Raw genomic sequence first — 14,932 nt, forward strand, 5'->3', positions numbered from 1 at the left:
TCTTTGCAATAAAAAAATAATCTTATCTAAATCTCATGTTTTTCTTTCAGTTAAAAACTGGCTCTTATTGTAGAAAATATACATTTCTTCAAGAAAAATTGGAAATTGTATGCTTTGCATCACAAGACACTTACAGGACATCTTAGCACAGAGGTAGAATTTGATCTTCTTTTGATATTGTGTCAGAAAATTTATGTTTTATTCCGATGAATGTTTTTTGAGGTATTTGTAACATTATACCAGCTTAACGCAGTTAACATGGGTTTTAGAGGCCCAAGAAGTTCCTATATTAGAGAATCTTTTAGTTAATTCTTTGCAACATGTGTACATATATGTATACAGCTCTTCAGATTGGTTCAATCTGCAAAACTTTACATCTGAACTCTTTAAGAGCTCTCTATACACTCTAGTTACATCAATGTAATTAAAGCTGCAGTGCAGAGTAATTACTTCAGTGACTGACTGAAAAAGAAATGCTAATCGTTCTCCAGGATTTCAAGATTTCATGGCTGCAAAATGCTCGGCACATCCCCGTGTGCTGTGAGAAACTAAAACAGTTATTTTTTTCCAAAAAATTTCAAAGCAGTTCAAAAATGAGGCAGGTCAATTAATCATAAAACATTAGGCTGAAAACATTTTCAAAAATCTGAACCACATGAAACCATTCAACCACAGTGGTGGTGGAGAATCCTTCACATCAAATATGCTTCATGCATCAAAAACACTTGCGATGCTCCAAAACCAGAACAAAACCTTTCCTGCTTTTCTTCTTCGCACTGTCTGCCGCATCTATCTTGTCATCAGTTTTTCAGCCGGCTGCTCGCCATCAGCTCTCCATGCTGCCCCTCCCACCGCTGGCTTCCTCCTGCATTCCTTCAGAGTGTCCTCGTCTCTTTGCCTTTTCTTTGTTGGCTTTTCCCTTCTCCTCCTACTTTTATACCTGTTTTTTCTTTCTTATCTTCACTTTATTTATTCTGTTAAACTATTCTCGGTCCTAGAAACTGGATTCAGACTAACCTCAATTTTTGACTCTATAACCAAGCATCCTATTAACCTCAAAGGTTTAAGTCTATGGAAAAAGGACATCATTCATTTATTTCCACTGTTGTCAAAAATTTTGACACGTGTTAAAAATACATGAATTAAACACAAATAAAAAATCAGTTGCTGCAATATTTAAGCTAATTTTTGCCTTTATATTTGTATTCTCCTTGCTTTGCATGACTCTCAGTTCAAAATAATCCTTATATATCTTACACTGGGCCTTTGTCCAGCCCGTCTGTATGAAACAAGTGGTTTTAGTTCATCCCCCTATCCATATGAAGCTCACGCTCTGTCTTTGACATCAGACAGTTGAAAGAAATCTGTGTGAAACTGGGTGTTTAAAACATTCTGGTGCCCGAGCTTTTGGCTCATAGGGATTAGTTCATTAGTGCATATGCTGAACTCATTACTTGAAATTTTGGGCCATGTTTAATGTGGCCATTTCACCTCTGTAATAGTAAGACAGAAAATAAGAAAAGGCAGACTCTGCGGTCTGTTTTTTACATACAAACAAAGTTCACAAGCTTAGCACTCCTTTTGTAAAGTACAACATATTAATCACAAATGTGGCTTGAATTGAATAGAAGGTGTCATAACATGACTTACACAGGTACACTCATGTGAAAAAGAATGTTTTCACATGACACTGTGCTGACCTGATTTCCTGTCCAGTACACCCTGTGATTCTAGACCCACTCTAAGCACCAATAAATCAAAAATAATCAATTACTGTGTGATTTGTCAGTTTCTCACATTGCTGTAGAGATATTTTAGTCCACTCTTCTTTAAGTTGTTGCTTTAGCTCATTTAGATTTTTTAAAATTCACCTTTTCACTATTCTGTTGTAGATCTTCAGTTGTGCTTAAGATCATTGCCCTGTTGCATGACCCAGTTTCTGACTAGCTTTAGCTATCAGATGATGTCCCATCTCTACAATACTTTCATATACAGAGGAGGTCGTGATCAATTCAGTGACTGGCTGCAAAACAAGCCCAAATAATCACCCAGCGAAACATCTCTGCATGTCGTGGTTGTGGTTATGCAGTCGCTGTACTGCTGCAGAAAAGCTGCAGTTTCACTCTTTCGTCCTTGAGCCCAGCACTGAATCTCTTTTGCTTCAAATGTTCTGAGTCATTCTTTCCTGAAAACCCTGCTGTGAGATGTGAGAAGTAATTGCTGTAAAAAAAATAACACACAAGCATTTTCTGCAGCCCTGTCTCTGAGAGAGGAAGACTCATGCTATTGTTTACTCCACCTGCCTTTCTTTTTTCATGTTTCTAATATTTTCTGTAATTCTGCTACGAGCCTCTGACATTTTACAAAATCTTCACTCTCTGTGATTTCAGCTCCCTTTCATCACCTTTTACAAAAAATAGAAATTCTTTCTCAAATAAAATCAAGTTTGGGTTTGGGTCTCTCAAATTAATCGGAGATTGTTGTTGTAGATAAGTGCTCTCTAAATAGGAGGCAGGATCCCTCAAAGGGAGGTGCTTATCATACTCTTTGAAATTCTGCTGTTCTTGGTTCTTAGTATTATTATCAGTCTTTGCCTCCTGTCGATCAACATGTTTCACAGCCAAACTTCCAAAAACAATCCTGCTGTGGTTACAAACTCTAAAGTACTTTTTCCTTTTTCTTATTGTACACCTCTGATTTCATCACTTGCTCAGGCGTGCTGGTCCAAGGACCTTGCAAGCTCAGACATTTCAAACAGATCTTTTTAGATTCCATCTACCAAACTTATTTTCTCCTGTGCTCTCTCTCTGCATCAGCCGCTCTCTGTCGTTTCACACAAAACACAAGCCAGGGTGGCACTTCGGCCCAACGGCAGTGCCAGCCAAGAAACTCTTTTCTGGTTGAGTCATCGATGGAGGGAGTAATGTACTGCAGCTGAGACACAGTGACTGCCGAGTAGCTGATAATAAATCTGCTGCATCATATTGCCCGAAGGCCCCAGTTTTTAGTTTTATTTGATTGATCTTTCAAAGTTCAAAAAATGAAGTAACTGAATGTTGAGTGTGGAGTTTGCAGTATACATGACAGAGGGGGTTTCATCTGTTTATTTCTTCTTCAGAATTTCCCTACTCAGTGGACTTAAACCATCTTTTGTTTTGTTCTCTGGAAGCTCTTGTTTGCATTACCAAAAATATATCTAACACGCAGAGGCTGGTGGTATTGCCAGACAGAGTGAAGATAGACTAAACAACTAGATCCTTTCTTTTTGAGCTGGATGAAGATCCAGTATTTAATAAAAATGGGAAGATAAACAACTTCCAGTTTTTCTAAATAAAAGGAAGGTTTTGAGATTTTGGATTATTCGTTATCAGTACTGAAGAGTTAGAAGGGCAAAAATATATATTTTTAAAGTGAACAACAGTACAAGGTGAGCTTTGCATATCAAAGGACTTGGTTGTGTCTGCCTAGCAACACTTCTAAAGCAAAAAGTGACTCCAAATGTTACTTTAGCAAGAGGCAAGTCACCCATTCCCAAATATACAATGAAACACTTTTAGAAAAGTATTTATGAGAATCTAAACTAATGAGTTACTGCTACTCAGTGAATATTTTTATATAGGATGATCATGGTTTGAATGTTCATTCAAAATGTCCTGCTCTAGTTAAAACAAAATGCTTTTGTTTTTGTCATTGTTTATGATCATAATTATTTACTGGTTTGTAAGAGACCAGTGCGCCCTACCCATTTTGGCCCCCAAAATGCTCTCACTGTCTCGTTTACCATACACACATCAGCTGTACTAATCTTTAGATGCTGTTATTTTGAGGCACAAACCAAATAAGGGTAAAAAACCCCCCAACTTTTTTTCAGACTTTTGTCGTCTCCTCACCTGCGCTTACGCAACTTCTTATTCTCTGTCTTGAGCACGTGGAGCTTCTTGGCGAAGCACACGATGATCATGAAGAGCAGCAGGACCACCAGAGCCGAGGCGCCCACGGCCAGACACATCACCTGGAACTCAGTAACCACCGACTCGCAACGGGCACCCTTGTGCCAGATGTAATCCTGGACGTTACATCTGAGGCAGACAAAGAGGTTTCAGAGGACAGGTTGAGAGAGAAATGGAGTCAGGTGGAATTACATATAGAGAGAAAAATGGGGGACAAAGGGAGGAAACAGAGCAGAACAAAAAGATATGACAGAGAAAAGTTGTGAGTAATAAAAGAGAGACGATGAACAGTGAAGAATGTGAAATGAAATGTGAACAGAAAGGGAAGGAAAAAAGAGATCAGTGAGTTAAAATCACATCTTATTAATTTCTGCGAGTTTTGTGTGCCTGACAGTTTCACGTTTTAGCCAGTTACAAGTTATACATTTGGCTTTTAAGAATTATTTAATGAACACACATGCTGTGAATGCCTCCGTACTCAAAGTCTCTTCATTAAAGTTCAGGATTTCCTCTCTGCTTCTGATTATCTTTAATCAGAAACAGAGAGATGTGGGAATTCAGGAGGCTCTTTACATGCTGCCAAAAGTCCTCCAAATGTTCCACAACATGATGCGTGTTATATAAACCTTCAGCGTAAAGCCATCTACTAGAAGAGCGTTTGTCGCCGGCAGGTTTGTGAACGCTTTATTGAAAAATATACAAAGTCATCACTATGTGTGTCTGAAAATAGAAAGTGAAAAAGGAAAAACAGCCTGAGGTGATTTTTTTATAAACACGCTCGCTGTCAAACAAAAACACACGCATTCACAGTCAGAAAAGATATTAGCGTTTAGAACATGTAACACAAAACATATGGGCAACCATGTGTGGATGTATATTGTGTGCACACACACACACAAAAACACACACAGCTGCCATCCAAGTCCCAGACTCCCTTCATAGCCATTTGGCGGAGTACGGTGTCCGCCCGGGGACATAAACGACAGGGGCAGATGGCTTTGTCTACTGACTGTTTGGCGTGTGAAATGGCAATGACTATTTCACCACTTAATGAGGACTGTGATGCTGCAGAGAGGCACTACCTCACTGCCACAAGTGCAAAAAGTGAGGTTCATTTTTGCCTTAAAGGACTTTTGCTTATTATCCCAACTATGCTCAGTGACTTCTAGATTAATTTCACCCATTTGTTTTCCTGCCAACAGCTAAATGTGGAGATCAATAGAACTAATGTGTGTGTGTGTGTGTGTGTGTGTGTGTGTGTGTGTGTGTGTGTGTGTCACAGAGCTAGAATTGTGAGGTATTTAGCTTAGCTACCCTGGCTTTGTCTAAACTCACAGTATGTACAAAGACATTCTACCCATCTCATGCTTATAAAAGTACATCCCAGAATAAAGAATGGTCATCATCGAGAAATTTAATTTGTCTGATGTGTGAATTTTTATTAAGCAGTCCTAAAATGGTACTGATCCATCCAAACCTTGACAATCTGTGATCTAAACTTAAAAATGAATGACTCTACATATGTTGATTAGGTGTATTTCTGATATTTGAACAGTAGATTAGATTGAATGTTTCCAGTTGTTATGCTAAGCTGAGCTAATTGCAGCTCTGATTTGGGTACATATGATTGCATTAATCATTTTAAACCTTCCCGGGACTCTATATTCAGAAAAGGCCATGTTGTAACCTTAATTAATACTCGTGTGGTGGCCAGTTTTGGAAATCAGGGGGACGTCACAGCACATTAGCACGGTTGTTTAGAGAAACGGTATACGCTGTGTGTATGGTACATAGACACAAATTTTCATCAAATTAATATATATTACATTTAGAATCATCTTTTACATCATTCACCTTCTGTAATGGTGACAAAGTGCTGACTTCAGTCTTATCTTTCAATTTGCAAAGAAATGTAATGTAAATTCTTTTTATGAAGAGAGGCAACTAAAAAGCTGATTATTAACAAGTAGCAAAACCTGATGACCCCTAAACAAAAAAACAAGTTCCATGACTTAGAAACTAGAAACTAATGTATCAAATAAATGCATAAAAATGAAAAAAAAAAAATACACCTAATCTTTTGCACCAAATGCATTTAATTTAAATGAATCTGAATGTTTTTCATGTACTTCAAAACAGGTTTCAGTGTTGTGGTTAAAAAAACAAAGTCTTACAGGCTGAGTAACCTCGGGTCACCTGGGAAGAGAAATGTTGTCACTGAGCACAAAAACACACTGTGTATAATGCTGTAAGTTATACACACTGAGTGTATAACTAAGGGAGCTGGTGTCAGCACATCACCAACGTGGGTGACTCTCACAATAATAAATGAATTCATTGCATCTCCCCTACTCTCTGTGTCACGTATTGTATCCATAGATCTGCAGATCTACACAAACGGAGGACCGTAAAAGTGATTAAAGGTGCTGGTGGTGCTCATACCCTCTGACTGAGCTCCATACATGTTAAACAGGCTTCTTTCACTGGCTCACTTCCTGTATCCTTCCTGAATCCTTGATGCTTTTATTTTGCCAGCTGAAGGAAACACTGGCAACATGCCAGGAGACATTTTGAGTTTGGGCATATATGTAAGAAAGAGAAGCGATGAAGCCCAATATCACTTTTTTTAAAATGTAGACTTCACTGCATTCACTCTCAGAGTGTTTCTGCATTCATACAAGTAAGAGGTTTATGTAAGATGGATAGAGGGAGGGTGTAGGTGGGGGAGAAAGGGATGGATGCATAAAGGAAGAAGGCGAGCAAGGATGTGCTAGTCACCATGGCAACCCAGCTGAGCGGCAAACAGAGCAGACGTGAGGCTGACATGCCATCAGACACATACATCTGTGCTGAGTGGTCCAGAGGGACACCATTCTGTGTTAGTGGCCAGTTCCCCGTTTATTTTCTCCCATTCCCTCCCTCACTCCCCCCCCCCCCCCCCCCCCCCCACACACACTTCTTCACTCCTGCTGCTTGTCTTCCTAAAGGTTTCTTTTCTTGTTCAGTGGCTCTCTTTCTCTCCCTTCATCTCCACCCTCATCTCTCTTGTCTCTCCTTCCTCCTCCTCCTCCTCCTGCACTTTGTCAAGTGCCTCCAGCTGAATTATGTCTTTCCTTTCAGTTTGTGCAACTGTATTTTTTTTCACTCTTTTTTTGACGTTAGGATTGAACACAGCAGTCCAAGTTGAATATCGTAATCTTGTTATAGTTGTAAAAGAATTAGCAAAACTAAAGCCAGCAATGACCTTATCTGTAATGTGTGTGTATCCAAAGTCTGATCTATCTTGTTCGTGTAATACACAAAAGTTCATCAACATCAAAATGAGAGAACAGAATTTAAATTTACAGCTCAGCTTGTCTCCAAAACTCCAACTGAGCCAAATTCATCAATAATCAATCATTTTAATTTAGTGTGTTACCATGCTAACACTTGTTGTTATGCTCTCACTGTCCTGCCAACACATTCCCATTGTAGCCCATCGAATACTTTACACGTTGTGTCAGAAGCTGCTAGGACAAGGATACAAGCAAGGTGTCCTTTGGCATCGGTGCTTTGATGCACTGGCTGTGCTGATACTGAATACCACTAATTAATAATTACGCTTGAAAAAAGTTCATCAACCAAGGGGCTGCAGTTGCTGTCCCTCCTTTGAGGTTTAGGTTCACTTTTTGCTCGGTTTTAGGCACCAATCAATCCTTTAAGGACATGAGACTTAATATGACACATTAACAATAATGATAAAGGAAGAAGGAGAGCAATATTATTATTAATGATATCCTTTAATAATGACCAAGCCTGGGACTAGGACACTTATTTCATTGTTGCTACAACTCATCTTTCAATTCAGTTCAGTTCAATTGTATTTATGTAGAACCAAGATTTTGGTAAAAGTGGGAAAGAAAAAGTCCTTTTTAACAGGAAGAAACCTTCAACAGTACCAGCGAGGCTCAGGGAGGGGCGGGCTAGTTGGGGTTGAGGGGAAAGAGACAGAGACATGCTGTTGAAGAGAGCCTTGATTTAGGCACCAGTGCCTGTGTCCATCTCAGAGACGTCAGTATTTGATGACCTGGGATTGAGAACGGGGCTCACTCTGTGGTGTAAATAATGACTCTGTGACACCAGATATCCTCCAGGAACTTTAAGGAGATTTTAGTTCAAATTCTGATCGTGAAACAGAAGAACTAAGCAAATAGCAAAATTTCTCTTATATCCAGTGTGTAAAGTATCTGAATGACTTACTCTGACAGAGGAAGGTCTTTGCCAATCAAGCCAATACAGAAAATCATGAAATCCTGCAGTCAGCTGGTGTCATTTTTGTTACTGTTGGGTTAGGAACCATGAAAAGGACCAACTGAGATGTTTGTGGGAAAATTCATGCCATCAATACTTCAAAGCATCACAAGTAATTATTAAGTACTGGATAAAAGCCTGTTTTAAAGTTTGATTGCAGTTGGAATCAATTAGTTTTTAATTGAGAAAGAAGGTAGAGAAGTAAAAAAGAAATGACTGAAAGCTGAACTAACAGCTAATTCCATTGTTTTTGTGAGATGTGTTGACAGCAAGAATGACTCCGGCTTCCTCCATTAAGATTGTTGGAACACAGCTTAACAGGCTGACACAGGAGGAAATAGCTCTTGGCTGAATTTCGAAGATAATCTTTAAGATTGAATTTCCTCCTCCAAAAGTCTCACATCCCCAGCATCTGCAAAGAGGAGAAATCAAACTGGAAAAGACCCTTGATCAGGGAAGAAAAAACTTTTACTGTTAAATCTCCATCAAAAGCACCCGACTCCACTTTGGCTGAGATATGACAGACAGCCTCCCTTATTCCCAGTCCTTCCTTCTATAAAACTTCCCACATATCCCACAGCCCTTCCCTTTGTGTCCCACAGCAGAGTTTTTTTCCCTCCCTAACCCATCATTATCTCCCTTGCCGCGGCTCACCACAGCCACATTTAAAGCTACATTGTAGGCTGGCAGTAATATATCAGAGTTAGACTTAGGGCATCCTGAGCCACATTACAAAGAGCTAACAAATCCTCTCAATATTTACCTGATTAGGCTGGCCTGCTGTGCTGAGTGAGGCAGACAGAGTTTTTATTTAACTTGCAGAGGATGACAACAGTGCAGAATGGCTAATAGGACCCCCTGCTAGCTTTGATAAGGAGTAATGGAGGGTGAGAACGAAGGATATGAGGGGGGTAATGAGAAAAAAGTTAGGGTAGGACTGTGCAAGAGCAATTTAAGATCGATGGATTGGAGCCAAAAGCAGATACTGCAACTCAGATTTTGGACAAATTGGCATACAGCTCCCAAGCAATATAGCCTAACTTGCTCACCTTAAAACCAGGTAGACCCATGAAGACCTATGATGAGCATATTCAATTTTTAGCAGTTGGTATCCCGTGCTTTCTTCTGTTTTTGTTGTTTAATACCCTCCTTAAGGGAAAGTGATTATTTTGCAGAGTAAGGAGAGAACAAGCAAAGGGGAGATGCATATTTTATCAGGGTCTTTGGAAGGTTAGAGGGAGAAACAACCAAACATGTCTCAAAGAGCTGGATCTGGAGTGACAAGAGAGAGCAAAGCTGGGTGTTTCCTGAATATTTTAGTATAAGTCCCAGATTTGCATGAAAACTGTACTTTTTTCAAACATTGTTTTCCTTGAAGCAAAACACATTTTCTGATGCAATAACTCCAGAATGAGTATGAAGGGAAAAACTGAGTCATTCAGAAAGAGGTGAACGTCAGGATTAAAGGCCAACAGAGGACAGGAGAGGGCATGGCACACTGTGTCTGAAAACTATAAAACATAAGCTTTGATAATGGCTCTGAAACAAAACTTTTAGTTTCTGTTATTGAATAAAAACAAACATTCTCATTTTGCTAAGGGCTCTAGGAAGGTTCAGACAGAGGACAGGATTATAAAACTGGAGCTGCTTTTATAACATTGACGGAAAGAGCGAGGAAACACCGTGGATGCAGAGATTAATCTCATCAGGTTAGAAATTTAATGAAGACGGAGAGTAAAAGTTCACGGCTTCTTGGTTTTGTTTTACCAAGGAAAATATGTTTGAATGGCTAGAATCAAGTAGGGTAAATAAAAAACAGCTTTGATTTCACCAGCGCACTCAAAGACTTTACTCTCTGTACGTACGGGACTGCTTTCTTTGTAGTCAGAAACACCTCAGTCCAATCAAGAATTTGTGTGGAGTTGCTTTGATTTCCAAATACAACCACTTCTTAGTTAACTTGCACAGTTTTTTAAATACTAGACACAAAGGCTATTCTATTCTATTCTATTCTATTCTATTCTATTCTATTCTATTCTATTCTCATTCATCTGTCTGAAGAAAGTTGTTTGAAAGTTGTCAGGCTGTAGAGTTAATCTAAAATCAATCAAACACGTCCCTGAGGGTACTGAATGACACATAAAGTCCCATTTCAGATTAAATCTATCCACAAATATAAACATACTAAGTGTTATAAAGTGGGACAGATAAGTTTTCATTTAGACAGTTAATACTTGGTGTGTGGTGACTAAATTATGGTGCTAAAACCTTTGTTGAGGCTTACCTAGCTTCTAACTTCCCCACCACAGTCCTAGAACATGAACAATGTCTCGACAACTGCAGTTTATGGAAACTCTTTGTGATCTTGGCACAATGGGATAAGCTTTATCGAGCTTTTCATACACAAATGCAATGACAGAATCAGTAAAATCTTAGAGTCAGTCTTAAGTTTGGATATTTTCTATGTTTTGTTCTTGTAACAGTAACAAAGACTTATTTGACTCATAAATGTCTTTATATCTTGTGCTTTCTCTCCACCTGAGCACCAGTTTCTGATTAAAAAAACAGAGTAGGTTATTTAGCCCAACTTTACACAGTTTCAATAAACTGTTGTGCACACCATGCAGCTGTAAGCGTTTACACCTTTCACCACTTACTGGCTTTTCTGCTGTTGATAAAGCACATGAGACACATGATAATCAGATGGGAGACAATGAAAAATAAAACTGATTATTAAGAAGGGAGCTCCCTGCAACAACTCAAAAAATAAAAGAGATACAAACAAAGAGACACTGTTTTTGTAATCCCGGCCACTTTGGTTTATTAACGTGCATTGTTGTATTATTTCAGGTCAGATGCTTTTTGTCTTTCATCAGCCATCCACTTAGAGTTCCCTGAGGCATCACATCATCTGCAGTACAGAACAGATGATGTTCAAAACAAACCAGCTTAAATAAAATATCACCACATCGGCTTCCATTATGCAGATGAAACCATTATAGCCTCATTAGCAGCCACAGAGGGTTAAAAACTGGACCATTTAATCATCCAGAGAAGGTAAATCCTTGATCTGAAAACAGAACGGGATTTGAAATGTCACAACATGATCAATGTGTTACATTCGGCTTAAAAAATTTCAGAAACAGTGTTGCTTAGAGGCATTGTGCTGGACAAAGTTGCTCCAGTTTTATGGTAAAGCTAGAAAAGGACGCACATATATTGGTGCATTTCCTTGCCTGCTTGGAACATCTAAATATAAATACCTAATTAAGCACATTCAGTTTGCTTGTCACATTTACATATCGTTTCTGCAGAGTTGTTTGACTGTAAGTGCTCAGCTTCCTGCTATTATAAATAAACTGAGGCTGCTTAATGCTGCAAATGAGTCGCTCAGCACAGAGCTGCAGATATGATTGTAACCAAGACCTATTTACATAAAACCCCTGTATCCCTGGAGAGCACCCACGCAACACTATAAACTGCAAACCAATTACAGATTTGCAGATGTGTCCCGTGTCACACTAACTATAGGAATTATGTGGGGGATGTGTGCATTGAAAGCTCCTGTGTTTGTGACCCTGAGAGGAATACAGTAAATTAGATCAAACGATGCTCTGGGTTTCCCAAACTGGCTGACAAATGGATTTATCTTAATGCAATTAAATAATGAAATGAAAAAAATGAAATGTTGGTGAACAGATAACAAAATCCACTTACAACCACTAATGTAGAGAGGAGATCGGACCCAGCATTTATTTCTGCTGAACTTGACCATTTCAGTGCAGCTAGTGTTGTTAGTATAGCTGAGAATAAAAAATAGATAGTTTGAACTTTTGGCAGCTGAATCCAACCCACCTTATGTTCAGTCTTAAAGAGTCTAAGATGAAGCATTAACCATACTAGCTGAGTTACATTGAGCACTGTGGCTCCAAGATTCTAAGCAAAACCTATTTTGTGGGGATATAAACATATGAAACCTGCACTAAATTTGATTCATCTCACAGCTGATTCAGGCTACTAAACTCTCTAACTGGACTTTCTCAGTGTTTTTTTTTTTTTTTTTTTTTAGGTTTATAGGATTGCAGATGGATTTGATTTTATTGGATTTTTGCTAAAAAAAACAAACAAAACAAAAACAAAAGAAAAACAGCAGGTGTGCAATCACATCTTTACTTCTTTCCCATTTTTACTTCATTTTATCAATTGTAGTAAAGTGTTGTGATTATATTCTTAAATCACAACTTCTTTTGCAATTCAATCGTCTTTTTGAGCATCTGGTTGAATTTTGTGGAAAGGGGGAAAAATGCAGAAGAGACTATTTAATTATTATTATTTTTTTTACAATTCTTTCAAAATAAGAGCATGCAGAAACCAAAACAGAGACAGAGAGATATGATGGACTCTGAACAATGATTAATAGATTAATAAAACCTGCATTGGATTTGTTTTCTGTTTTTGTGTGTGTGTGTGTGTGTGTGTGTGTGTGTGTGTGTGTGTGTGTATCTGTCTGTTTGCATTTGTGTGTACACAGAAGCTAATAATCGAAACATAGCTAACCTGCAGCTAGACAAACCCGGCCAAAAACAAATTTGTGAATATGTATGCGTGTGTGCAGCCAGCGATTCATTATGTCAGACAAGATTTTTGGCAAAAACAAACTGTGTCTGTTAATGCGTGCGTGTCTTTTTTCCCTGGCCTTCTCCTCAGCTGTAAATCTCCTGTGTGTTTGACCTCTGAGCTGCTTCCATGACCCCCACGCTCTATGACTCTGAGGTGATCCCTCATGCACCCATAATCCAGTGTGTGAGAGCATTTGAGTGTTTGTGTGCATCTAAGTAGGTATTTTGTGTGTTTCCATGATCTGATCATGAAATCTTAAATGAATGCAAACTGCTGTTGGTGCTCAAAACCTCACTTAATTACATCAAGCTGCAAGACGCACACACAGACACACATACACTAGTAAACTCGACCTGGCTCGCCCAAGTCGTTTCCATACTGGCAAACATTATAAGGTTCTGACTCATTCTCTCAGTCAGTTTCCCCTCCATCTCCTCTCGTTTTCTCTGTCCACTTCTCCCTTTATATCTGTCTTCTTTTTATTTCATGCCGATAGTTTCTCGCTCTGTTTTCCCCTGATCACTCTTTTGATTTCCTTTGCATGTCACTTTCTTTCTCCTTCCATTAATCTGCTTTTCCTACCACAAGCAGAACATAAACACTCTCCCCTCTCGTCTCTTTCTCTTTCCCTGATGCATACCCTCGCTCTTCACTCCCTCAGATTTCTCATCTGTTTCTCCGAATATGGTCCTTTCAGTCCTGCAGCTCCAGAGGACAAGGCAATTTATGGCACTAATGCTGTCAGATCCCATCAGTCAGGAGGACAAGGGAAGCCAGCACCGGAGATGCCTCAGATAGCTTAAAAAACAAGATATCACATTGCAGTATGTTTATAATGACTGAGGTTTAGAGTTAAAATCTCACAAAATGAAAGCAGTCACAAATGTATGTGCAAACTGAAGGCCACGTAAAGATCTAATTTGCTTAAACTGAGTGAATTTGACCAATAAAAATGTGATTTTAGTTGAAAAGAAAATGACAGCTCTGACATGTGGTGGCTCAGCTTGGTACAGACAGGCGAGTGTGAGTGTGTGTCCAAGACAGCTCAGTCTGCAGTGGAGCTGAAACTTCTCAGGAACTTCCATCTGGTGCCGTTTTTGTTGTTAATGAAACATCTCCAATTTTCAGTATTTAACACGTTATATATATATTTACATCCTTACATTGACCTTGACTCTGAAGTACAAATATACAGCAAAAAAAGGGATATTCTAAGCAGAAAAAACTAAAATATATCAACTTTTAGTCAATGGTATTGATCAAACTATTGCATCCTATAAGTCCCAGTCATGGAACTTCACTGAAGGCCCAGCTATTCTGAATTACACATATTTTATTAGAAACACTGCTTTCATTACAAACAAGTCGTTAATGTTTATTTAATTCCCATTGTTGAAAACCACCTGGGACATCAGCTGTTACATGCTGTTCAAATTTTGTGTTGAGTAATATGTGAAATTACCTCCATGACCACACAAAAGTAAAAATGATTCAGTCATTTATTAGTGTGTGCCACACATTATTGCATTATTTGGCATGCAGCAATTTAGGCCCACAGCACTTTGCTGTAAAAGCAGAAAACTAACCTGAGATAAGGAACAAGATCAAAACTGGGGGGCGTCTTGGTTATTAGGCAATAGTGCTGTGAAACAGTGCATCAGCATATCTGGCTGCAGCCAACAGTTTTCAAATGCTGTGACGTCGCTTTTAACGAGTAAAATCAATAGAGTGCCCATTTAAAGTCATTCTACCAGCAGTAGCTGTTCTGTCTGTGTTTCATTCAGTGAAAATGTATAGTTTGACTTATTATTATTTGCTAAATATTAATAAAAAGTATAAATTTAGAAACTGTTCAATAGCAATCATCCATATTCTAAACTGTTTATACAGGTCAGGGTCACTAGTTGGGTAGAGGTTACCAAGCAACCATTCATAGTCACATCCTAACCTACAGCCAGTGTAGAATAGAGAAAGAAACAACCTACGCAGACACGGGGAGAATGTGCAAACACCACACAGAAAGGGATGGTGGATTGGTGCATTTGAACAGCTGATTTTCTTGTTTAAAGAAG

At 38.8% G+C, this 14,932-nt stretch overlaps 1 protein-coding gene across 9 annotated transcripts in view; it reads right to left on the reverse strand.

Annotated features, from left to right (window-relative positions):
* cspg5a (chondroitin sulfate proteoglycan 5a) overlaps positions 1–14,932 on the reverse strand; it is a 59,635-nt gene that overhangs the window by 16,272 nt on the left and 28,431 nt on the right. For all 9 annotated transcript variants that reach the window (XM_005455139.3, XM_019364534.2, XM_005455141.3 and 6 more), the window contains exon 3: positions 3,891–4,079. In XM_005455139.3, coding sequence (XP_005455196.1) covers positions 3,891–4,079 — 189 coding nt within the window. The remainder of the gene's footprint in view (positions 1–3,890; positions 4,080–14,932) is intronic.

The sequence above is a fragment of the Oreochromis niloticus genome, linkage group LG11 (genome assembly GCF_001858045.2).
Source record: "Oreochromis niloticus isolate F11D_XX linkage group LG11, O_niloticus_UMD_NMBU, whole genome shotgun sequence".
Classification (NCBI taxonomy): Eukaryota; Metazoa; Chordata; class Actinopteri; order Cichliformes; family Cichlidae; genus Oreochromis; species Oreochromis niloticus.